This window comes from Tigriopus californicus, chromosome 4 (assembly GCF_007210705.1).
Source record: "Tigriopus californicus strain San Diego chromosome 4, Tcal_SD_v2.1, whole genome shotgun sequence".
Classification (NCBI taxonomy): domain Eukaryota; kingdom Metazoa; phylum Arthropoda; class Copepoda; order Harpacticoida; family Harpacticidae; genus Tigriopus; species Tigriopus californicus.
Window position 1 is genome coordinate 12350689 of NC_081443.1, and position 25301 is coordinate 12375989.

At 40.0% G+C, this 25301-nt stretch overlaps 2 protein-coding genes across 7 annotated transcripts; both read right to left on the reverse strand.

Annotated features, from left to right (window-relative positions):
• Positions 1 to 378: 378 nt before the first annotated feature.
• On the reverse strand, positions 379 to 11497 carry LOC131879168 (uncharacterized). Of its 2 annotated transcripts, none has more exons than XM_059225414.1 (4): positions 11037 to 11497; positions 10860 to 10973; positions 8685 to 8863; positions 379 to 712 (listed from the first exon to the last, which is right to left on the reverse strand). In XM_059225414.1, exons 1-4 carry the CDS (start codon positions 11382 to 11384, stop codon positions 499 to 501), a joined length of 855 nt encoding a protein of 284 aa, XP_059081397.1. In that variant the 5' UTR covers positions 11385 to 11497; the 3' UTR covers positions 379 to 498. The 2 variants fall into 2 exon arrangements, with proteins under 2 accessions (XP_059081397.1, XP_059081398.1); XM_059225415.1 differs by lacking the exon at positions 379 to 712 and adding an exon at positions 8227 to 8616 and having other exon boundaries at positions 11037 to 11493.
• A 3051-nt stretch (positions 11498 to 14548) lies between these two features.
• On the reverse strand, positions 14549 to 25297 carry LOC131879158 (uncharacterized). Of its 5 annotated transcripts, none has more exons than XM_059225401.1 (6): positions 25158 to 25297; positions 20075 to 20284; positions 18796 to 19658; positions 16120 to 16205; positions 15911 to 16035; positions 14549 to 14993 (listed from the first exon to the last, which is right to left on the reverse strand). In XM_059225401.1, the coding sequence occupies exons 2-6, from the start codon at positions 20174 to 20176 to the stop codon at positions 14826 to 14828; spliced, it is 1344 nt and encodes a 447-aa protein (XP_059081384.1). In that variant the 5' UTR covers positions 20177 to 20284; positions 25158 to 25297; the 3' UTR covers positions 14549 to 14825. The 5 variants fall into 5 exon arrangements, with proteins under 5 accessions (XP_059081384.1, XP_059081383.1, XP_059081385.1 ...); XM_059225400.1 differs by lacking the exon at positions 25158 to 25297 and adding an exon at positions 20603 to 20749; XM_059225402.1 differs by lacking the exon at positions 25158 to 25297 and adding an exon at positions 20391 to 20467.
• Between the last annotated feature and the right edge of the window lie 4 nt (positions 25298 to 25301).

The window sequence follows — 25301 nt, forward strand, 5'->3', positions numbered from 1 at the left end:
AAGTCTCTAGGTGCGAAAATGCGAGTTCGCCCAAACTATTGGTGGACTGGAACAATGTCCCAAAATAGTTCAGAGGGTGCCAACACGAAATTGACAGCCGGGCCTTACAAAGACGTTCAACTTATCTCTACCGTTATGCAGAAATGCAATTGCTCCCTTGTCTCCAGTTCAGTCCGATTTGAACGTCTTGAAAGAGACCTTTGTCGCATTGCTTTATTCTTGGACACATTACGCTTGAAAAAAAGGATTGCCAATTATGAAAATACCGGCGCTTATGTTGACCGGCCTCCATCAAAAAGCTGTACCAGGAATGCGATATGCTGCAACTTTGTGCAATTTGGGAATATGCCGAGGAAATCCGTACCACATATCTTTAGGAGGCTAATTTATTACAACGTGAGAGTGAGCATGGCAATGAATGTCGTGGTTATTACCAAGTAACAGGAGCGAATTGGCATTCTTCAGTGGCTAACGATCCTAATCAATCTTGTTTCCAGGTTATGGGTCTGCATTTTCACACAAGCTCCATTCTTTAGATGTTTTCCGATGACGTTCATTTAGCTTCTTGACATCATTTTTCAATTTTTGATTTTGCATCATAACATACATCAATGCTATGAGAGTGGCAATGAAGAGGATGACGAGTGTGATCGCTGTTGAGCTGGCAGCCACCATCCCTGTGGTCGAAGAGACGCCCTTGGGATTGAGACACCTGAAACTTACAAGAATTGATGGTAAACAAGGTCCAAAATGAGTCTGGGTCTGTCATTTTCGTTAGTACTCAAGCTGATTAAACTGAGTCAAAGCAATACTTTACATTGTATACTTTTGTTTTAACGTTAATCCTGATGACTCAAATGCCACCTCTCGACTTAAAACCCTCTTCAAATGTTTTATTGTAAGTCAAATGATCTTGTGCCATAAGGTATTTTGCTGCAATTTTTTTGGCCCTTGTTTTGACATATTGATTGTCCTTGTGAAGAGAAGTAGAAGACAAACAGCTGACCGAGGTTTATGGAACAAAAGTGGAGACAAGTTGTTGCGTCAACTTGCAAATGGCTGGGTTAAATTTGTCGTTCCATTTAATTGAGTTCCTCTGAGATTGGACTAGGAGTGTCATAGCTCCTTCACAAAGGACCCCTGTTCTTCCTTCATCCAGATATGGAGTTTTTACTTGGATCAGGGTGCCATTTGGATCAGCTTAACACGCAAGATCAATCTGATTTGCTCTACTTTTTACCATCTTTACTTCACTTCACAAGTCGAAATCCACAGCATTGTCACATTTTTGAGTTGGAATCTACTCCCATGTCCTGCAACTTGTGAAACATTTCTTGATGGTTTCGATAAGTCTTTGCGGGGCTTGATTGAGGGTGACCACTTGCTTGCAATCAATTTCTGGGTTAGAATGGCTAATGAGTAAAAAGCGATATCATAATTACATTAAAAAACTTATCTTGACAAAACTCGTGCCAACCAGATATGATCTCCCTTGAAAAGCGATCAGCGACGAACAATGCACTCATTTCAATGGTGAATGATGATTGTACTTCTTTCTCAACAAATATGTAAAGTGTTAAAAACTTCCAACGACCTCTTGTTTCTAAAAATTGAAAGTTATAATCTTGCAGCCCATTGTAAGCTGTAAAAAGCATCCTATAAAACCTAATGAATAGCAATGAATGCTACTCGTACGTTCTCTTCGGTTGAAGGATCCAAATAACTGATCCAACAATAAAGATCATAAATTGCCTTAAAGATCTCACAAATTTTGTATTTCTTTACCTTTATTTGAAGAGCTTTAAACTCAGAACGGCGAATGACGTGCACATCTGTGAACCTGAACATTTTCAACATTCTATGAGTGCCAACGATTGGACCCTTTTTTTGGACACTCATTGGCAACAGTGACAAACACGCTGTGATTCGCCAGCAATGGGAATATTTGTTTCCTTGCCTTCCTTGGTTGTCTACCGGGTGATGCCAGAAACTAGCTTCAATTTTTTGAAACATGATAATCGAAGATGAGAGACCCTGACAATCAACGTACATGTGCTAATGCTCTTTTTCGTTCTCTAATTATATCCTTAAGCGTTTTAATGTTTTAAAAAGTTGAATTGTAGACGAGTTAGAAGGTAGCAATAATTAGTAGAAGCAGCTTATTATAGTGCTGTCCATGGATCAACCTAATCGCACGTTTTTAATGAATAAGTGCGTAGCATCCTGCAAGGAAATGTTGAATGATGTTTTTCATAATAGTGCCCTTTCTTTTCGAGTACATCAATTCCATATATGTTTGGAAGCATTTCTTAGCTCTTCTGATCGTTTACTCAGCTAAATGGCGCCACTTACCAAACGTTGCATGTCTCTATGAGGGTGTGTAATTTCATCTCTGTTTTCTACCCAAATTTAAAAACTTGCAACAACAATTTCAATTGGCGTCCCATCCCTTTCCACACCACCCGGTATGATAATTATTGAAAAGCTATGAGGTCATGTTTTAGCTTGATAACACACTAGACCCTTTTTCTAACATCAAAATTTGACGAAAGCTCAAAGACAAAAAACGATGGCCAAGCACTTCAGACAGATGGAAATTGATCCTGACCGAATGGTCTACATATACACAAACATCCTCAGTAGAGAAGGTCTTTCAAAGGTCAATTGTCCTATCCGTGTTGAATGACAAAGCATGTTAAATGAGCAACTTTTCAGATATCACTCAGATATTATGACAACTCGGCACAAAAATAATTCGAGTTAAAGAATATTAAAACGATCACGCCTTGGCAAGGCAATTGTTTGGAAATCAGCAAATGGAACCTTTGTTATATTTAAACATTGGCTTTGAATCCAAGCTCTCATGCTGAACGCAGCTGTGGCCCTTCAAGCCACACTAAATTGTCTCAGTAATAACGCAATAAATAGGAACATAAACTTCTGTCTTTGAAATCCATGAATGAAATACTCAATGAATTTTTTTCTGACAATTTGTCTTGCCAGAGGCTACTTACTATTGGATCAAATCAAAATTGACATTTTGATCTCCATAAGCTTGTAAATGCCCACCCTGAGTTTTGAGTTTGACCGATTTTCAAAAGATTTTCCATTGCAATTTGCATTGTAAAACCTTGCCTAAAAGGTCCGGGTTTCGTTTGGAGGCCTCGGTCTTCAAACATTATTCCATTGTGTCTATGTTTTAAAACCACTAATGCTGATTTGTTATGACTTATGATGACCCATTTTGTGAACCATCATGGCATTTTCATGTACCAGATCACTTTGCCATTAAACAAGTTAAGAATGTAATGGACCACTTCCAGTTATCAAATATCTTAACACCTTTTAAAATCCTTCTGTCAGTTGAAGCGTCATAGAGCATCCTACAATGCTAATTGAAGCCCGAATTGAAGAGAGATGGTTGTAGTGCAATTGGTTAACGCACGACCGAGCTATGCTCGGGTTCATTGGTTCGATCCCAGGTCTCTCTCCCACCCCCATTGCTGTAGTGGACCATCGCCTCGAATGGCGCTCCTTCAACCCAGAACGGGCAAGAGAACCAGTATTGTAATATATATCAAATTCGTATAACGAAAATACCGATCCAATGAGAAATAATCTCGCAATAAAGATTTAAAAAAAAAAGAATGAAACTGTTCTGCTTTTTGCGGACTTACTCACCGGTACTGGGAATAGAACCCCGGCAGTTGAAAGTAAAAAGAACTGATTGATCTTATATAGCTTCCAATTCATATTATATCTGATACACCAACCAATAAGAGTTGGCAGATCTGGCTAGCAAAGGGTAGGATCAAGTTTATTGATTTTACATTTTTAATTCCCCCTTTGCATTTTATCATTTTATTATCAATTTATTAATGCAGATTATTTAGTTGTTCTTGGAAAAGGTTTTGACGAAAATCACTGATCAACCTTAACAAGTCAGAATTAAAAGAAGCTACCGGATTAACGAGGCCCACGTATTCCCTACGAATATGAGAGGGAAGCAAATTAAACAATGAAAGAGCCCGAGAAGGAAGAGAAGTGGACTTCATGGTTTGAAATAGTGGTTAGCGTAGCTCCTTAGTTCTAGGGAAGTCCTCAGTTCGATTCTCATCCCAGATTTTCCAGAAAAGGGAGCTTTTAGACTCTAACCACACCCATAGACAATGAACCAATCTGATACGATCTCTGACACTGCCAATCGGAAAAACTGGAGAATACGATGACCACCTTCACTGGCAGGGCAAAGCTCACTCCTCCGGCGCAATAAAAGATTTATTTATTATTATTTTCAATGGTCATCCTTGATAATAGGTCTTTTGTATGGACCATTCTCCTTATGGGCAACATGAAGACCACTGGCATAAGTTGATGATGCTTTATATGGGAAGGCAACTTAAAGTAAAATAGTGTTTGAGAAGAGGTCAGATTGAAGGAAAACAATCAATCAGGATTGAATCCGAATATCCTCTGGCCAATCAGATGGACCAATCACTAGTAAGCTAAAGCTTATCTGTTTGGAAAAGGTCATTCTGCCCGTATATTTTGCCTTAAAACTTTCATTCTTTACCCATGAAAGAATCTGAATAGAAATCTATGAAGTGTAGAGTGACATCTTTTTTGCACTTGCCATGATATAGAATTTTCCACTCAACTCAAAAACGACTTGGTAAATTTACCATCGAAGCAGTTTAACGAGCCTTAAAGCTGTAAGGTTGAAAGTTTGGCACTACAAATATTTTAGAAACTCTTTTGATGTTCGATCACGACTATGATGCAGCTCCATGAAACAAAACCACAATATGGCTATTTGCAAACGAGCCACTCAATACCCCTTTAGACTCGGGCAAGAAATGCAATTTCAAGAATACCGGTTAGTGCAACCCTTTGTAATTTCTGCCGTATTCTAATTATAAGCTATAGATCAAAGTGCTTAGACTAGTACGATGATCCCTCTGATGAGGGCCTTGTCAGGGTTGAAAGCATCTTAAATGATGAAAAACCGTTAAATGACGTTGTTAAGCCTCCACAATTCTTCCGCAACGTTGAATCAACTGTTTTACTTAATAAATACGATATTCGTAATCAGGGCTTGAACCGTTACCGAATAAAAGTAACGCGTTACCGTTACTGATACGTTTTAGAAAAAGTAACGCGTGAACGTACCGTTACCCGTTACTTTTGCAGAAAAAAGAGGACCTAAAAGTGCGAAAAAACGCTTATACGATTTATTAACGTGGAGTAAACATAACGTGAAATAAATAACTCAGCGATTTTTTTGTTTGATCCCATCAGAGGCAAGTAAGTTATTGCATTTGAGAGGGAATCTTTAAAAGAATTCGCTTGTGAAGTAGAAAAGAAAGTAACTGTAACGCTAAGGCCAAAACCCCGTGCTGTTACCATTACTTTTCCAGAAAAGTAACGCGTTTCAGGTAGCGTCACTCAAAAAGTAACGCATTATTTCAAGCCCTGTTCGTAACTGTTAGTTTTTTATTACGTTTGGCCTTGAGATCTAGCTTAATAAGACGCCTATCCACTTAGGTCAGTGCTTCCAGAGGGTTGACGTGGAAAAAGTGCCAAAATTTGCGCAAAAAAGCAAGATATGAAAGCACTGATTTAAGTACGAACAAGGAAATCCGTCATGGTTCAAGGCTTGAGCTTTAAAGTCAACCATGAGAACAAAATCATCAGTTTTGAAATTTTTTTGGCGTCATTGTGATGCAACTTTACGTTTCTCTCCAGCTAAAAAATGACTTCCATGTATCAATATGACTATTGAGTGATGTGTCACTTGCTCGATTTTCATATTTTAATCACGCCTCTTCAAGCCTCTCAGTGAATCTCAGCCTCTTTACGGTGAATTCCGACCCTATTTGAAGTACTTTGATACATAACTAACCTTTTTGTGGCCCTTCAACTTCCCAGCGTGACCATTTTACCACTTACTGAACCAATCAATATATGCGTCAATTAAAATCCCCAACTGTAGTTGGTTAAATCACTTGGCACAGCGAGCTACTGTCAAGCTGAGAAGCCGTAAAATTTGGTAATGCTAAATGTGCGCCTCACGTTTTTGGCACGGATAGAAATGTAGTAATACGCATCTTGTGGACTAGGTTGTAGCTGAAGGGTACGTAATCTTTTGAACAAGCGTAACATGAAGTTTTTTCAAGTACTTTTGACGATCGATTATTGTGCAGACCTTCTGGCGAATTTGACGGTTTGAATCTAAATATCAATCAAGTATGCTAAATTCGTTTATTGGAAAACATGCCGTCCCCCCCACCCCCCCTACAAAGACCTAGTTCTTTTGGGTGACCCAAAGAAAATATGCGGAACGAATCCCAAAATTTGTATTGAACCTGTGATTGGCTTTCTGTTTGCACTCGAAGTATGTCGTCTTTTTTGATATTGAATTTAGAGAAACAACGAAATCAAACAACGATAGACAGGATTCAATACTTTTTTTATACTTTCTTGGATTCGTTGTTCATCTTAATGAATACAATTTTCCAAGCAGTTCCATCAAAAAGCAAACGAAAATTCAAGCGATTTTATATCCAATCCATTGGTACTGAGCAAACTAAAAATTGGTTTCCACAAGTGATTGGATTCTATTTCATGAATGCCTCTTAAAATCGACAGGAATCTCAATTTTGACGAGAGAGATTTAAAGACGTTTCTTTGGGAATTCAAGATTTGGCCTTTACTTATTCCAAGGTTCTGCTAGTTTCAGCTGGACTTTCTTCCGCTTTATTTTTTTTTTTGAGTTGCTCTCATGGGATACGAACAAGCCCTTCAAAAGCTTTAAAAGTAAGTTTCAAAAAGTGAGGCTAGTTTTTTGTGTGTCGTTTTCTTGATTAAACTACTAAAAGATTGAACCGTCACAACTTTCTTTGTCAAAGTTGATTGCTTGAATTTTCCGAGGGGTGTTAGTCGATACTGGTGCAGATCCTGTAAAACTTAAACTCATGCTGGTCCTTTGACTTTCGGCTTGATTTTTGAGCTCAAGTCTGGGAAAAGATTTGGGTCCTCAGTTCATTGAAAAGACCAAACTCCAGAAAAGACTTCGTATACTAGACGCTTTCAAGTTCCCACCGATCCTAGAAATTTTGTATGCTTGTATATTTACCGTCCAGACTGTTGGTTTTTTGAAATGTGATTTGTTTAAACACTCAAATTTGGCCCCAAGTTGGTAGTTGTTCCCATTTAGGATGGTCAGCAATCCATATTAAGCGGTGGCTTTTTTATGAGAACCCAGGCTAGTTCGAACAATGAACTTCTCTTCTTTCTCGGGCTCCTTCTCTGTTTAATTTGCCTCCCTCTAAAATTCGATGGGAATACGAAAGCCTTGTTAATCCGTTTGCCTCTTTCAAGACAAACTTTTATTTAACATTCTAAATCAACCCTAAATTTAAGGACTGGCTCGGTCTGCCAAGTCGAACTCGTTGGTAGACCAAATATTAAATAACGATTGAAAGAGAATAAATAGACGAATTGTAAGCTTTCATTTTAATAGTACTGGGGATTGCATTCCTTGTAGCAGTGGGAAAAGCCTGTGAAAAAACAAGACAAAAGTAGCTAAGCTATATACGGTATGTGGGAAAAAGTGGCTAAAATTTGCCATATTTGGGCTACTTTTAGAAAGTGTGGAAAATCAAACCTTTAATTCACTTGCCAAAACAAAGCACAAATAACTTAATCATAACTCGCGCAATTTATGACTAAAATGTAATAACCTGGTTCATGGTAACTTGTTATTCATTCGCATGATGGTATTTGCTAACCAAGGTTCTTGAGGTGTATTTTGGGTGATAACCTGTGACAAAGAAAAGGTTCTTGCTATGAAAATCCAGCACAAAGTCATATGAAACTCGAATTTTAAGGAAACCCGCCATTTAAAAAAGGATCATATTTTTAGTGAGGATTTTTAGTCCAGGTTGATAGCATGCCCAAAAATTGATCATGAGAGATAACATAAGATGTAACTTGAACATCATTCCAAACATGATTTTAAATTTGCCTTTTGATAACTAGGGATGTTTTTCGTTATAAAGGAAAAGTTGATCTGACTTTTCAAAACTTCAGAGATTCTCAGGTTGAAGCTGACAAAGAGGGATTATAATTTCAATGAAATGCTCCTTTCACAATTGCGAAGTTACAAGTATCAATAACTTCTTCATCTTGCTCTTCATTGTTCACTGTGCACTGAATAAATTCTAATGAGCAATTATTCTGCAATATATTTTCACGACATGACTCAATCAAGAATTGCAACAAATATATTCTAAGGATGGGTGAACATCTTGAAGATAAGACCCTTGGATTATGAGCAGGTTTTTGATTCGTGTTGAAGATATGCAAAGAGTCTGACGAAACAGATTTGCAGATTCATTACGCCTACAGGGTTGTCAGCACTCGGTCTATGGATGATCCTGTAGACGTTGCTGCTCTGTCGGTTCCGCAGATGTTGGTTGCTGACTTTCAGTTTTGGCCCTTCTCCGGTCTCTCCAGAGTAAAATAGCAATGCCCACCAACAACACCACAATTATCACGATTAGCGCTCCCAACACTTCAATACCCGCCGCTTTTTGGGACGATCCCGGGACACATCTGAAGATGGGACATTTGTGAGACTCCCAACCATATCACCAATAAAAACAATCCCAATAAGTACTCACGAGCACGTTTCCAGGCCATCATACACGAAGCCCGTGGAGCAAGCTTTGAACATTTCAGCCCGGCAAATGCAACGGCAAGAGGATTCATCCCAGAACTTTTGTTTTGTCCCATAGTGAATGCACCGCTGATGTGCCCGAATATCTTGACAACGGCATTTGCACACTCCATGGTCGTAGAACTGAATCATAAATCAAGAATTTGATCATTGCAGCACAATTCTTTTAAAACTCTCCAGTATCATTTTACAAATGTTTTCATACCAACGAAGTATTTCCAATAGTATATATTAGAGGCAGAGAAAAGTCACTCCAACCAAACCACTTGAGACTTTGCTTCGAACACATTTTGGTACTTGGACAGCATGGTGTCGGGCTGATCGACTTCTCTTGCGTTACTCAGTTTCAACCAAGGCAGACGAACGAGCCATCAACTCACTGGCTCCCTGATTTCGGAATTTAATTTTGAGAATCAGGTAACTAAATGTGTTCAAAGCCGATCCCCATCGCGCACACCAGGCAGCCACGAATAAACCAAAAAAATCTCAGAAATCTCGTGAGTGACATTTCTCTAACTTAAATATATATCACTTGGGGAACCTACACTCGTTTAGGAGATCTAGTCAATGCTCAAGCATATAATATATTTTGTTGCAATTTTGACCCGAGGTTGAAGGCAAGCAAATTATGCCAAAGCATATCGGTAAGTCCATGTAATTGATTCATTTCACTTTGCTCTTGTGGAAAGCTCAACTTGGATTTCGCCATGTCCGATGCCACCTTTGCAACCTTGCTAGTAGCATAAAGCAAGGACACTAGAGCAAGGAAGCGTCACTCACTTTTTTGTGATCACCAAACCTTTCTCGCCAACTTAGGCCTAAACCAATGATGCTGATTTTTAGTAATGTCTATTATTGACATATATATTGTTCAAAGAGTGTGGCTAATATCATTTTTGTAGCCATTGATGGTAGGTGCTTCAAATGAGACGTTTAGATATACTTAAAATGACTTCTATCATGTCTTTAAGTACAATTACTGTAAAATAACACTTAGGTATTCTTCGTAAAGCAAGAATTTGCTCTAAACACAACTATTCAATAGGCCTTTGCCAATGATATTGTTTGAAGAAAATGGTTTCAGGAACATCTTGACCAACTTTCAAGTAATTTGGTGCACTTGTTGTGGATCCATGGTTCTCAATTTGGGAATGATCCCCAAATCTCAAGTAGACATATTTTAGCTCTGAGCTACATATTGCTCTTTAAAATCATTTGCATGTTTTAAAATCATGGAAGGATACATCTCAACAAATATGGCACCTTTTTTAATTGACCATTTGAGATCCTCGTACTAAAAAACCTTTTTAGAGTCTAAAACTCAAATTTAGTGGGCTGGATTTCGGTCTTACTCTGTGTGCCTAAAAAAGCCAGTCTTTTATATAAATTTCCTAATAAGTAGAAATTTAAACTCTACTCAAAAGCAACTCTTCAATTTTTCACCAATGCCTGATGTTTTTTGGTAAATGTGTGGATTGAAACAAGATGATCAATTGTCCATTTTAGGTATACTGATATGTTAATATTTATATACATATACTTTTTTTGCCCATTTCATACATTTCTTTTCTTAATCGTCGGTGTAAGTTCCTCATGTATTGATTCTTGTTCATTTTCTTTCTGTCAATGTTTTTGAGCTAATTTTGTCCAATATTTTACTGATTTTAAAGACAATTTGCTTGTTTTTTTATTTTCTTGATTTTCATGGTTATTTCATTTATTCTTTTGACTTTTAAAGTTAATTTAGAAATATTTGGTATTTGAACAGAGTTTTATATCAACGGGATAATTATTTACTAAAAAATACACTTGTAGCATGGGCAATCTTGTTTTATTTATACTAAAGTTACTGTCTTAATTCAACGCAATGGCCTAAGTTGGCGGAAAAAGAAAAGCCGTGACATTTCCTCTCTTTAGAGTCCCTGCATAAAGTCAGTAGCGCAAAAATGTCAAAAATACTTGTCGTTGAGAGAGTCAAGCGGCGTATGAAGTTGCTGAAAACTGGTCCAGTGCATGTTATTTCTTAAACCAATTTGAATTTTTGACTTATTGAAAATACGAGCCCAAATATAATTGGCCACCATCCTTCCACTAAGAAAAGGGAAAAGGAACACCTTACCTGGACTGCAGAACACGTCGTCGCTTCGAGATCACAGCCGCACTTACAACTCTCGTGGAACTCCACTTGGGTTTCTCCACATTTGTAATTGCCATTTTTATCGAGAAGAAGAACCTGAAGAAGGGATTAGTTGAACAAGTTGGTTCTCGTTGCTTCTCTATGGAAATCGAGCCTTACCTCAATAGTTTTATTGAAACGCCCCTCTGGTCTCGCAACACATTGATGGTAGTCGTTGCCTTGGGCACAAACGCCCTGACATCGTTTGGCCATGACTTGCGGAGGGATCACTTCCTGGACAGTGTTCAAATGCGATGGCAAAGGTAAGTCGACGAGGATATCTCGTGGATTGCAATGGGGCATCTCCCTCCAAATTTTGGTTTTGAGATCGCTTGGACATTGCTCCTGTATGAGATATTGCTCCGAGGTGTAACGAATCGATTGCGAGGAATTTCCCATTTCCATTTGCTGAATGAGGATGAATGAACTCATCAGAAAAATGGTGTTCACAGCCATGGCGACAATCATGAGGAACTGTGGTTTGGATGAGGATTAAAAATTGCTCATCATAATTTGCACTCACAGGCTTCTCGATTTCTGCTTGGCCTTCTCGGGCTTGTTTGGGTTGCGATTTGAGCGCCAACTGATAAGCGTGAACCCGATAAGGGAATTAGGGACTAGTGAATACGACAGTGATTCATAGTGCTACTCTCATGGAAGAATATTGGGACATTGAAGAAGAAAGGGAAGATGGCGTCTACGTCAAATTTTGGGAAGTTCCTTGCACTTTTGAGGCTTAATAGTTCTTTGCTTAGGGATTAAATTAGAGTTTCAGTACATCTATCTCTAAAAGGAATACTGTCGCCTTTTTACTCATTATCATACTGAAAAATCAGTTTTTAGCCGAAAATAGCTGTTTCTGGACTTGTTTTTCCTACTCTAGAATTTTCTTTTTTACAATAGACTTTTTGAAGCTTCCAAAATGTCTAATATTACGCTTTGTATCTTGGTTTGTTATTACCTCTTCTGTATTGAAAAGTACCCCAGTGACCTCCAAAAATGTGTGCTGATGTCATTAGACAGTTGCTACTTAGAGAAGTCACTCAGGGATCCTTGAAGCGCCACCTAACGGATGTGTAGAAAAAAGCACATAAATAAGTAGAGCGGGTAAAAACATTTAATTTCAATAAAAAATATTTTTTAAATATTTCGGCCACTTTCTCGAAAAGTAAATATTTAGGCGTTTTCAATCGTGTGGGTAATATTTTGCATTTTCATCATATTTTGGCAATTCAAGAACCAATGCACATGAATTCGTAGATTTTTGGTCCAACTCTAAACTGCTATGTTATCTAGTTCAAAACAGCATGGCCTCTAGCAGAAATAAGGCGTGTTCATGAGAGGGATGACGTTTGAATAGAATGAAGATGTTTAGGCAAGCTCTGACAGGTTCGTTTGTTTGCTGGTACCTTTGTCAGTGATGCAAGTTTGGGGCTTCAAGCACGTTTTTGAGAAGCTAACCCTTGTTTCACATTGCTACATGAGGAAAGGTCAGCTTTGTTAAAACCAGTTTGAAACGCCAATTGTGCATAACTGGCATTGTCATGCAAGTTTGTTTGCTGGTACCAGCGCTTGCCTAAACGTACGAAGAGGAAGAAGTGTAAAAATGAGCTTTTTGTGCCTTTTACTGCAACTGGGCCATACATGAACATTACTAAATAGAGTAACTATGATACAGTGGAATTTTCTAGTGCCCTAGAATTTTATACCATCACAGATTGATGCCTGTGCTATCTACCGGGTGTTTCATAATGATCTGGACTGGTCTCACAGGGTAACCCGCTGGAGGTTAGAGAAAAACATTGAATTTAGCTTTTAGCGGTTCACAGATTTTTCACAAAAATTGCGAATGTCCATTAGGAATTAGGACCATTATTGAACATAGAGCGATATACGTTTGTTTAAGAACATAGGAGAATTAGACAAGTTTTTTTGACAAGTCCTGAAAACCACCGCAAGTGACCCTCAAGCAAGAAGAACAGTTGAACATTGATTGATTGGTGCGAAATCTAATTAGCAAGCTGGGTGTTGACTAACTAGCTTCTTCTTAGGTCAAATCAATCATAAATACAGGGCCCTATTAAATCCCATCCTTAAGAAGCTAACAATCTAGTCACAATGGAATGATATTTTGCTCCCCATCTTGAAAACTTGACTACCCAAAATGAAGCAAAAAATGCTATTAGACCAAATTTAAAGACAAATGTGCACTTCAAGAGGCAGAAATTCGAAGACCTACTTTCATGTTAATGCATTTCAATAATAAATATTTTGTAAATATATCCAGCTTTTTCGATTAAATATAATTCAAATAGTTCCAAAGTCATAGAAGGAATCTAATTATGAGTTGTAGAGAATCAATTCCGGAATGTGATAATCCAAAGTAATTGTTCTAGCTGTGTTTTATATAACCTGTTATAGCTGCGGTGATAGCTGATGACCGAACTCAAGAGAGGGAAGGAGGGGAGCATGGTGAATGGAAGACATGTCGGTGTTACATTATATCTCGTTCTAAATTCTTAAATAAAAGGTGTTCATCGTTCCACGGCTTAATAGACTCTTTACATGGCGCAGTCGGCAGGATCATGACAAGGCTATTTGTGGTGGTTGATACTGAAGAACTTTTAACGCTTTTAATACCAATCATGGCCACGGATTTGGCATGATGACTCTTGTTCCATTGACATAGAGATCTATAGTGTCNTTTGCTTTCCTATTCGAAAGTTACGCTTTGCAGAAGTATCGAATTGAAATCTGCATATAAATTGGTCGATATGAATCCTAACCTGTGCATAGGAAATTCGAAATGGTGTCACAACGAGTGAAGCGATTTGATTGAACAATGCACTTAGAATGGCATTGAAAATCCTGTTCTATTTTTCCAAATATACGGTAGAGACTTATGATGACACTAATGACGTCACGCATTTGGCAAGAAGAGGCGGTGTTATTTTGCCATATGTATATGGTCAATTGTACTAACGATAGTTGCTTATGTAAACCATTCAAAAGAAAATTTAAACATCAACCAAACATATATTCAACTACAATCACGCCCTATGAAACTTTTATTTTGAATTAAGATCTTCAGAGCATATTTACACTAAGCACCAGCCAGTTATCACAATTTCGTTGACTCGGCTTAGATCGATATTGGCAATGAAATTTCATCTTTGATAAGGCCTTGTTGCAAGCGTCCAATCGGTCCTTGCAAGCTTCAAAATTTAAATTCGAAGGGTAATAAAGATTGTTGCTGACTACCATTGAATAATTTTTGATCCTGCGATGTTACAATTTGTCGAGCAGCACTTCATTCTTGGATGAAACCAAAAGTGTCGCACTTTATTGACCCATGGCTTGAGGGTACAATTCACATATACCTATAAACGCCTTAAGTGCTGTGTTCCTTTGATTCTAATATTTTAAATAATTTAATATTTTTCTTCATTTTTACCTACATATTAGCCTGCAAAGAAAACTCTTGAGCCCCGCTTATAATATTTGTTATTGTGCCATGAATTGCCCTTTGGGTTGAAACCCTTCTCGTGATCCTGGATCAATAGCCTAAAAATGAGCTACCTGTAATGCCTGGATATATCCAAGGTATGTAAAAAAAAAATTGGAAATTCACATTTTGATATAGCGCGTGTATTTTGGAATAATTCGAAAAATAAATACCTTTTCAACTTTACTGGTAGTATCTCATATACTAGGAAACCATGAAAAAACTGAATATTGGGTACGGAAAGGAAATCATTCATAACATTTAGGGGCCATTAAGGATGAGTTTGTAGATTGCAATGGTTTGTTTGTTGGGCTAAACGGACAAACGGAAAGACGAACAGAGTAGGAAGATGGGTCAGATGTGTCTTTTCTTTTGCCAAAAATAGAGCCTTGTTGTCCTTTTGTTTAGACTAGGGTGGACAACTCCAATCCTTTGGCGGATGCATTCGGTGCACTGAGATCGAGAGTGGCTTGCGGTAGGCCGAGGTTGTTGCTCTTGGTTGTCCGATCGAGATCATCCATGGGTACTTGAATCATGGGCAAATGACCCCCGTGTCTTGAACTCATCTTCTCCTGAAATCATGGTTGGGATCAATTTCAAATGCCGGATTCAGGCTATTCTGGAGAGATAATCAGGAAGGTAGGTTGCGAGCATATTAGGTGTTATTTCCGTTCTAGTTAATGTAGGGCTCCATTTATGACCCCGAGTTAGTTCCCCAGAATAAAACATGAAATTGGCCGTTGGCTTCGATTTTGGTTCATATTTGTGAACAAGGGTAATTTCTATAACACTTTTCTAAAAATAAGTTGGCAAGGTCTACCAGAAAGAAACAAACTTTTTCAATAGCGGAAATGTTCACAGGTTGCGTTACTATGTGTAGCTGGCGAAAAGTCATTCATACACACTAAAGATGCTTAATACATTCATGGTATTTTTTTTTTAAATAATTCATGAATGTTTTCTTCTTTTACGAAAGCATTGTACCGACTCAATTTAAACAATCACATTTACTACACCGATTTTACTATCATTGTCAACTTACTAACATCAATGACAATCAGGAGAATGGACGAATAAATACTGCGATTAAGTTTTTACTTCCATCAATATACATTAACTTTTGCTTAAAGATTGACAAAGAAATATTGGCCTATTTTTCAGGCAAAAAAACGAATTTCATTCGCATGGCGGCCTGTCTAAAAGAAAACAAAGCACCTTTATGTGCCTTTAACGATTTTTTTTTCCTTTGAAAAACACATTTGCCACGGTCTTAAAAAATAATATTTAATGCTTGCCTTTAATTTGATATTTGAGGCACTGAGGAAAAAGGAGCTTGGGTTTAGAAAATATATTTCCGATATTTAGACATCAAAAACAAATTAATATTCCGCTCTCTAGTGATGAAAAACCACTGATTTGGCAACTGACCCAAATATAATATATGCTACACTCATGGACTTTATTGCTTATAGTAGGCCGTATTTCTTACCTTTTGCCAAACAAACACGTTGTGAACCACTGCGGCCCCACAGAAGACGATCCCAAAACCAATCACGAACGAAGTAATGATCGCAGCCGGCGAGTCAAAGTGTAAGAATGTATACAGAATGATCCCTGGAAGACAACAATGTCAAGATGCCTAAGTGCTAATGAATGGGGAGGGGAAGCAGATACACAACCACTAGAACTTGGACCTACCCGTGAGAAAGACGGGAATCGAGATGAAGAAGCCACTGATTGCGCAAATTCGAGTGATGGCCGCCTCTTTCAAGTATTTGGTGGTTCTGCAACGTAAACGGGTAAATAAATCAAGCGACCGTATCTTGAAGGAGTTTTAAAAGACATTCGGGGCAGCAACTAAGCAATCATGTGAATGACGGACACACGAGGAGAGAAGTATCCTGTGGCGTTTAATGAGTGCATCCGTGTTCAGAGATTATCTTAACGAGCCGTTAACTCCTCCTCCCAATGTGGGGTTATTTCTAACATCAAATCGCTCATGGACTCTCAACTCTCAGTTGGAACAATGCGCTCGAAGCGTTCGGGCTCTAAATTATGGCGCACAATCACCTAAATCTTTTCTCTCTTTGCAATCCTTTTGGGTGGAGATTCGGCATTAGAATAATCACTTGAAGGGATCTTTATGGAACGAGAAACCCAAACTTCTTGCCATCATCGCTTATACCGAGTAAAGCCATTAAAGGAGGGAAATTCCAATGCGTTCAACCAAGACACTTCCAAAGGATCTTGCTTGGCCTCTTGGCTGGCTGGTGGGTATAAATGGTCATGACTTGACAAACCGAAAGTTGATTGCCAAATTAAGCTTCTTGACCTGGCCGAAATAATTATCTCACTCGGCAATGAGCTCCTGACTTTTTAAGGAAGCGGTTTCGGTCAAGCTGAAAAATTGTCTCAACCCATCTTTAGTGTGTGCGAACGAAACTCGAGTTTTTTCAAGTATGGACCCAACCAAAAAGAAAAACTTGCATATCACTATCACCAAAACAGACGTCATCATTCCATGGAGTCTAGTTTATGAACAAAAAAGGAGATTCGCTCAAATAGTTCTTTTATTCACCTTTTGCCAGTTCAGAAATCGAGGTCCTTTTTGGGTTCTTTGTCCAATTTCATTTGCATTCCGACGATTTTGATGGGTTTAAAGGGCACACTTTAAAAAGGGAAAAAAAGGGAAGGTTCAGAAATGGGCTCCCTATTACAATTACATATAAACAAAATTATTATAAGCCCGTTTTGATGACTTTAATGTTAGTAGACATCCTCACGTTTGGGTCGAACTCTGGTACCCATAACAACGAAGACAAACTATCGGACCATCCTTCATGCAAAACTTCGAAGTGACTTCCATGCCTCTCACTCTCATCCGTAAATTATTAGCTGAAAATGGTCGGACGTTCATGAACTCGGTTTCAAAATGAATGGCTTTTCGAGAAGAAGACTAAAAGTAGTTCCAGACTTTTCACTACATATACATACAGAGCAATGCGAGAATGACTATCGCTCCTTCCTTTGGGTCACACCAACGTCGAAACATGGCAACGCATTTCCTTTGAGGGCCTCTTGATTTGGTTCTGGGAGAAAACGATCCAGGTCGTTGGGTCTACAAGTGTCTTGGCTTGACGATCAAGTTGATCCTGGAGCCAGATTTGTTTTTGTTCATTGAAATCGACGCCACGAGCGAGACCATCTGACGACAAGATCTTCACTTTTTTTTGGTTTGCTCTCATTTAGCACAAGCAAGAACACAATAAAAAAAGCAGCACGTCTACTACGGGTACGTAACAGGTATGAACATCGTCAGTAAGTACGATAATAACTTGGACAACACACCTCAATTCCCTGTGGTTGTCCAATCTTGGGAGTATGAATGCAGCCAGGTCTCGGACAAAGAATGTGAAAAGAGGGTTGGCAAAAAATTATGAGGGGCTTGGACTTGGGTTGGTCAATGTATGAGATGGTGACTTGAGTGAGTGAGACAGGCCAACCAGAGAGAAGCAGGAACGAAGAAGTGAAATCACTTTCGAGAATGCCTCAAAGAATGGATTGAGAGAGTTATACACTCACACACACACACATACATACATACACTGTGAGATGTGGCCACTTTGCCTCCTTTTTTTGTACCAGGGCTTAAAATCTTTTAAATGGAAGCTAGGAGCCAGAGAGGAAGATCCTGTTCCGCCATGTCAGTTGATTCTATTCATAGCGGAAATGCTGACACAGATGGTTGTCCCCAGTGACCATTTAGTCCGAGGGAGGAAAATCTCGCCAAGAACTCGTTTCGATGAATGACCCACTAATTGGATTTGTGACAACCGGGCCAGACAAATCGATTAAAATTGAGCACTGCTGCGCTCAATCCCGAAGAGTTTCCTATTAATGGCACTCATATCTTGTTGCAAAACCCCCAGCCTCGAGCCCAAGTTAAAATCCAGAGCAATGCAATGTGAGAATGGAAGGAAGTTTGGCTTATCAGATACGTAGATCTCGAATCTCGAACCATTGACCAATCTAATTCCAGAGCCAGCTCAAGGGATCAAGCCAAGATTAGAAAGAACTCTCAATACTCTCAATGCGAAACCCTTTATGTGAAATAAACATTTGTTTACTTTAAGCCTTTTCCTCCGCCCGGCGATGTAGGTAAGTCGAGTGAAAGAAATCGATTTGCAAAAATGCCGCCGGTTATGCGGACATTCCAATCTTTCTTTCCCAGCTCTCTCGGCTTAGTGTGCCCGTGTTTTTTTTGTGTCATCCCCCCCTGCCTAAGATAGGCATCTTTTCTTAAGACCCCTATCTGGATAGTGATTAACCACCATCAATAGGACCAATCATGTTGGACTCGCTTTTCCCACTTACCTGGATGGTCCATGCGTGGCTTTGACCAGTTTGACAGCAAAGAGAAATTGAATGGCACAAACCAGAAGACAACACAGATTCAAACACAGTGTCAAGGCCACCAAGGCCCACGTCACTTGATACATGAGAAGCATGTCATCTTCCGAGAGCAGCACGGATTGTCGCATTTTCACAACTTGATCCGGACTGGCCGGCGAGATCTTCAATAACAGCACCAAGGACAACAAGGCCAAGAGTAGCGACACGAGGCACAATAAGGCCAGAGAGGTGATCATCTCTCGGACACCGGCTTCTTTGGTCTTAAGCATGAATTTGGACACGTTGGCGGGAATCAGGGACGTGTTCAGTTTCTTGCTGATTCCGTTGGTGATGTTCAAACCCCCATTGGCTTGGGTATTGGCCGTCAATGTGCTGTTCGGGTTGTACCCACTCATGTTAGCCGCACTGTAAATACTCGCATTGTTCTTGTTTTTGTGGAACCGCGCTGATCCCACCAGATTGCTTCGGGCAATGGGCGAGATCTGAGTGAGATTGAGGTCATGGGCCGAATGACTGGACGAGTCCATGTTGGTGGTTCGCGTGTTGTTCGAATTAGCCGTCCCAGGACTGGCACTGTTCGAGCTATTCAGATTGGACAAGTTCAGGTTGCCATTCATGGAACTGATTCGCCCGTTGGGCACACTGGAGCTCGTGTTATGGAGCTTGTTCAAGGGCACTGTGTTGGCGTAGATGCTCTGGTTGGCTATCACATTCCCGTGGATGGACACGGGTCGATTATTGGAGATGGGCGAGTTCGTCCGGGATGTGGTCATCCCGCGAACCCCACGAGATCGACTTTCCAGCATGGGGGATCCGGCCATCTCCTAGATCAACGAAGAATGGCGGATATTTAATCACTCGGAAGTTTATTGATTCTAGTTGTAGCCAGAAGTCCATTTGGATCAGACAGTGTACAAATCCCAACTACATCAACTGAGACGAGTGGTGTCACGTACTAGCGGTTTCAATTACTGATCTGCAATTTCGATATCACTTGGCAACCTGAGGACCCAATGAGGAGGGAGCAAGGGCTACTAATGGAAGTATTTAGTGCAAAAACTCAGGGCTATCTCGGAAAATAAATGCATCGAAAGGTAGCAAAGGGCAGTCCACCAGGCACCCACAAGGACATCTAAGATAGTACTCGTACGTACATCTACCCACCCAAACGGCTTCAAGTGCTCAATTGAAAACACATGTACAGTGGACAACTTGTGCTTTTGTTTGTAAGATGTCTTACCTCGAGTCCAGGGATGCCAACAATGTTGGCAGTGGCTGGAGTTCTTGAACTGTCCCCTGATGAGGAGTGGCTTCCAGTCTGAGTCAGCATGTGTTTCAACATGAGAGTCGGGGGACGCAATGAAAAAATGAAAAGCCAATCAATGGTTTCACGGATGGGTCAGATTTCTCATGCGATCAAGGAGGAGCCAGGTTAACGGCCTCAATCAACCTACAAATTGGATTAAATATACAGCCATGAAATCCGAGAATCGTCTTGATTTGGCGAGGCATTAGAGAAGCTTGAAAATCTTGGAAAAAATATCAATTTCCCTCACAATCTGATTAGATACGCATGTCCAGCCATAGCAATGGACGACTTAGATCAGCGCTACTGGACTGGGTGGGGGATTCTCTTTCATGAGGAGGAATCATCCTAATCGTTCCAAAGCTTTGTGTGGTTGGGGGCAAAAAAAGAACTGGATTTTCTTCTGACAAGCCAGTCACGTATCGTTTAAAAGGGCTTTGATTTCAAATCTACCAACAACACCTTGAAGTACGAGAAGTACGAGAAGCCAGTCAGTTAAGACCATCAGATCCATCATCAATGGGCCTTTCAACGGTGCTCACGACTGATCTAGAGGCAACAAGCCAAGCTCCCATTTCAACACTCCGTGAAATCACTGCACTGCCGTTAAAATAATACGCTTCCATTTCTCGGCCGTGTTTCAAAACAAAAAAATTCTGATAACCCATAAATCGATTCATGGGATTATACCCTCTTGTTATTCCATCAAAGGAAGCGTTCAAGAGTTCACTGGGGAATTGTAAATAAACCCAAGCTGACGGATGTGAGCACGGAAGTTTCATAAACAATTGGCCGTCTCCCTATTGGAAGTACATTATTTCTAAAATGGAAGAATATTTATTTGAAAAGGAAAAAAACAACAAGATGCACTTTTTTCCAGAAAACAAAAGCAAACGGACTTTCACGAGACAAGTCGTTATAGCGGAAATAATGGCCGCATCAACAGAATCCGTTGCTGCCCTCTAGCTTTTAATATCCTTTGCGGTCTGCTATCAAAAAAGCATGCCATATACTTCGCCAACCACTGCACAAAAAATCGAACCCAAACAAGTTCGTGTGTAGAGAGGTCCTTTCAAAGTAGCATTTTCCTCGCTTACTTTCTCGTCAGTGAGGCACATTGTTAAATGAGGGGTGAAGTGCCAGGTGCACCTTCAGTGTGAACTTTGGGGTAACCGTCAAAAAAAATCCAGGAAATTGTCGTCGTCGTCGACGGAGGGCTTGCCCACCAAGTGAAACGACATCAACCAATGGAATCGCACTCTCGTGCCCTGCAATCATCTTTCTTGATGAAGTAAAGGATTGCAGTTGTCTGATGAGATCTATTTTCCACACCATCAGGCCAAACAGAAGCCATTAGCGCGGTTCAATGCCGAAAAATATGAATACATGATTCAGCTGGCTCGATGCCAATCTGGGTGATGCTCAACATTTCCATCCAAGATTACATTGAGAGCATATGTTCAATTCCAACTTGTTTTGTTTTTTTTGACGATGAGAAAAGGGTGAGTGAGCCAACTGAATCCTACTTTTGTTGGTTCATGAACAGACCACACCAAATCTGAGGCTTTAGTGGGTCTTTTCGATCGTTTTAATTGGTTTAGTCCAATACGCTTTGACTGGGTTATGATTTGATTGTGGGGGCAAACTGTTGTTGCGTTTTAATTTCATCTCAAACAAAGAGTCCATCTCTTCTTAATGAGAGGGGTTTAGCGCAAACTCCCGATGCATTTTGGATGCATTCTAATAATGGTTGGCACTCCTCTTAGTATAGAACCATTAGCTCAATCTTCAAGGCGTGCCAAAAAAGCCTGGGGTACAAAAATGGGCACTACATCCCAAGATGAATGTCCGAAGACAATGATTCGAGGCCAGAAACATTATTATCTTGCTCTCCGACCTGTTTTTCCTCTCCTGTAATACAAGGAAACGCCAACTAATGACGCTATTTAATTGACAGCCATCTCAACAAATTCACTGTCCACCAAAGCTTCAGGTTCAAGAATGGAATGTCCAGCCAGACCCATTTCTCGTTCGTCTTGGGTCATCATGCCTTTGGCCATTTTCAAGTCTCGAGAAAGAAAGTTAGTTCGTTGCATCGTCAAAGCAATGAAATGTATAAAAAATGAAGATACACATGCACACGACCGTATTTATTTGAGATGACTTTGGCAGAGCTCAGTTAGTTTTGTGGATGTTCATTGATGGTGCAAATGCAAATATCCCCAAGATTTTGGGTCAAGATAAGAAGACGGTTCCGAAATAGTCGTTCCAAGGGAATGAAATGAATCTCGCTAGTCTCTGAGAACTCCAACGGAAATTTGTGGGTTTAAGGGAAATTCAGTCGGCGAAAGATGTATCCCTAATCCTCTTGTGAGAGTGAAACGCCATGCCAGTAATCTTTGGGATGTAAAATAATATTCCAAACCACAAAATTCCACGGCCCCCCTAGAATGTTGGGCTTAAGGAGTGTTCATGGTTGAACAATACAACGGCCATTACTCATTCAAGAAAAAAGATCTTTATCGGAGTTCATTTGTCAGAACGATTCTTATTCAAATGTTGAAAAATATCGTCGAAATGTGACACAATGTATCTTGGAGAGACCTGAACAATGTCGTAAAATCGAAGCAATGAGTACCTCAAGGCAAAATTGAAAAAGTCCATGCACCCCAAACAGATTCGAAATGGCCAGAGTACACCATTCAGGGATCGCTTAAAACATACGAATCTAATTACTCAAATCCAATCTTCTAACTTCTTTAACACCGACACTTGATGAAATCAATTTACGTGCCGCAATTGCCACCTTCTCCTTGTTAAGTAGAGTAGGCCAATCTTAAAAATGATAAGTCCTCATAAAAGTAACTAATCAGGGAACAAAAAAGTGTCCAAGTCGGTGAAAACCGAGCCAGTCAGCCAGGCGTAAAAGTTCTTGTCTCCAAAGAAACAGGTTTGAGTAACCCTTACACTCTCAAGAATGCAATTCAGTAGAATAGGAAGTTTTAAGACCCCCTAAATATAAATCATGAGTAATGCAATTACCCGAATAACAAGAAAAGAAACCCGCCTCCTTGGTTTACGGTGATAAGGATGATAAATTTCTCAGGAATGCTTGCCCTCAAATCTAACTTTCAAGCCAGGGATCGTTGAATCTCGTTTAGTGGGTCACCCTGTTGGAGTGCCTGGTGGAATTTTTAACTTTCGGCCAAGATCAAATTGGGTTTATGGGCATTTCATGGTCTTGGGTTTAGATTTTATAAGTAGGCTTTGCTCGAAAGATACTTTCTTCTTCCTGACGCCTTGTTTTATCAGCCACTCGCTCCCTACCAAGATCACTTTCAATTGGCAAGCCACGCATGTGATAAAGAAAGTGTCAAAGTGAATAATTATCTTGTCACAGCTAACCCGTTTTCCTGCTCGTGAGCTCCAAGATAAGTAGTCGTGTCTTCTAAGGTACCTACGAGTCCATAGACCGACAACTTGGATAACTGTTTGTGTATGTAGTCGACCAAGTCATCAGCCCAAGATTCATAGAAGCAAAGAGAGAGAGAGAGAGAGAGTGACCAATGCCACCGGCAATCTTGGTCCAGCCAACCAAACAATGGTAATGAACCGTGATGAAGTGACCCATGTCATAACTTGGAGACCACTCCAACCAATCAATGAGTATCCCTGGCCAAACGATGCCAAGGGATGATCATTGAATTGGGATTAAGACGGATCATTGCCGGAAGCCTGGTGGGAATATCACTCTGACTCGTTTATCAAGAAGAGCATCTCTTATCAGGTTGCAACAAATTATCTCGGGAGACGAATACCAGACTACACCCTTTCGAGTTAGCGACATCGCCTCACCACGGTTGTGCCAAGAGATACGTGACCGGCTCAAATTTGGACAACTTGCTTATGCAAAATCACGTTTGATGGTGTTCGTTCTCTGCAATTAGCTACTTATTTTACGAGCCTCAGTGGCGAGGAATCGCCATTTTGTCATGGTAAACAATAATGCGAGATCATGTTCGAGCTTGGGAAGGATTCGGGCCAAACAAGATGGGAAAGAGAAATCCATTCTGAGGCCCTGTTTTGGACGTGGTTTTAGGGGCGCGATTCCCTCAAAGCGGATTTTTTTGAGCAAGTGGACGCGTCCAGCCCGTCGAATGATGATCCAAGACAATTTCGAAATCCCAGGAATTTCCTCGGGTCTTTTGAAACCCGAGTAGCACCTCACGTCAGATTCAATGATTTCAATCATTTTGTCAATAAAAGGAATTTCTCTCCCAAGTGGACAAAGGTACCCCGTACCCACCTGACTGATTCAGAGACGGGGGAGAAATAGCGAAAATGAAAAATACAACACACGGACAATCCATGCTTATAAGATTGGCTTCCACGATCAATTCAACATTGCTGTGTCATGCTTGCCTTGAATATCTACCCACCCTGTCTTACGACAGTGTGTGTAGACTGGGTAAGGGTCACTGATCTATGGTGTGGGTGAGTCCAGACTTATACTTTATGCAATGAACAGTGATGATTCCCAAGGATTTGGAAATCCGGCATACTTGTCCAATGCCCAACTGATCAAATTAGGTGGACAAGCAAGCACCTGGGATTCAAATCCTCCAATTGGAAGTAATTTGTCATACTTTGCTTTGATTTTCTTCTCCGTCATTAGGTCTTTTCAGTTGGGTGTTAGTCCATCAAGTTTAACCCATTGTATGGATTGAACAAACTGACACCACCTGACGAAAAAGAAGCGACGAAGATCAGTGCCAAACAAAAAAAAAGAGTTGCCCACCATGATCAAGAGCCAATCAATGCCCATTGGCTGCCAAATATCCATGATGTCGACGGTCCCTCTCCTTGGATAGCACAGGAAATTGCATTGGCTCAAACTTATCTGATTGCAATTTCATTTTGGCGCCACTCAAACCTTCTCAACGACCAGTTCTACTAGAAAACTGGTCTCCCTCGCGGAAATTGTTACATGGAATAGACCACAAGTCTCAAATCTTACCAACAAGTAGAAAGAGTGAAGAAATATGAACTGAAACAGAACTTCACTCGTTGTCATAGATAAGAACGCACTAATTGAGCAATCGAAGTAGTCCTCATCTTCACCAACTTCACTGAAACCTCATTTTGTTTCCCTGTTCACTTT

Excerpts from the sequence above, each read along its gene's own strand:
- LOC131879168 (XM_059225414.1), bottom strand. The coding sequence starts at position 11,384 with ATGATTGTCGCCATGGCTGTGAACACCATTTTTCTGATGAGTTCATTC. Across the intron at positions 8,864-10,859 it reads CGACGTGTTCTGCAGTCCAG|TTCTACGACCATGGAGTGTG; the intron begins GTAAGGTGTTCC and ends TTTATGATTCAG. Across the intron at positions 713-8,684 it reads GATGGCCTGGAAACGTGCTC|GTGTCTCAATCCCAAGGGCG; the intron begins GTGAGTACTTAT and ends TGTAAGTTTCAG.
- LOC131879158 (XM_059225401.1), bottom strand. The coding sequence starts at position 20,176 with ATGTTGAAACACATGCTGACTCAGACTGGAAGCCACTCCTCATCAGGG. Across the intron at positions 19,659-20,074 it reads TTGGCATCCCTGGACTCGAG|GAGATGGCCGGATCCCCCAT; the intron begins GTAAGACATCTT and ends TCGTTGATCTAG. Across the intron at positions 16,036-16,119 it reads GATTCCCGTCTTTCTCACGG|GGATCATTCTGTATACATTC; the intron begins GTAGGTCCAAGT and ends GTTGTCTTCCAG.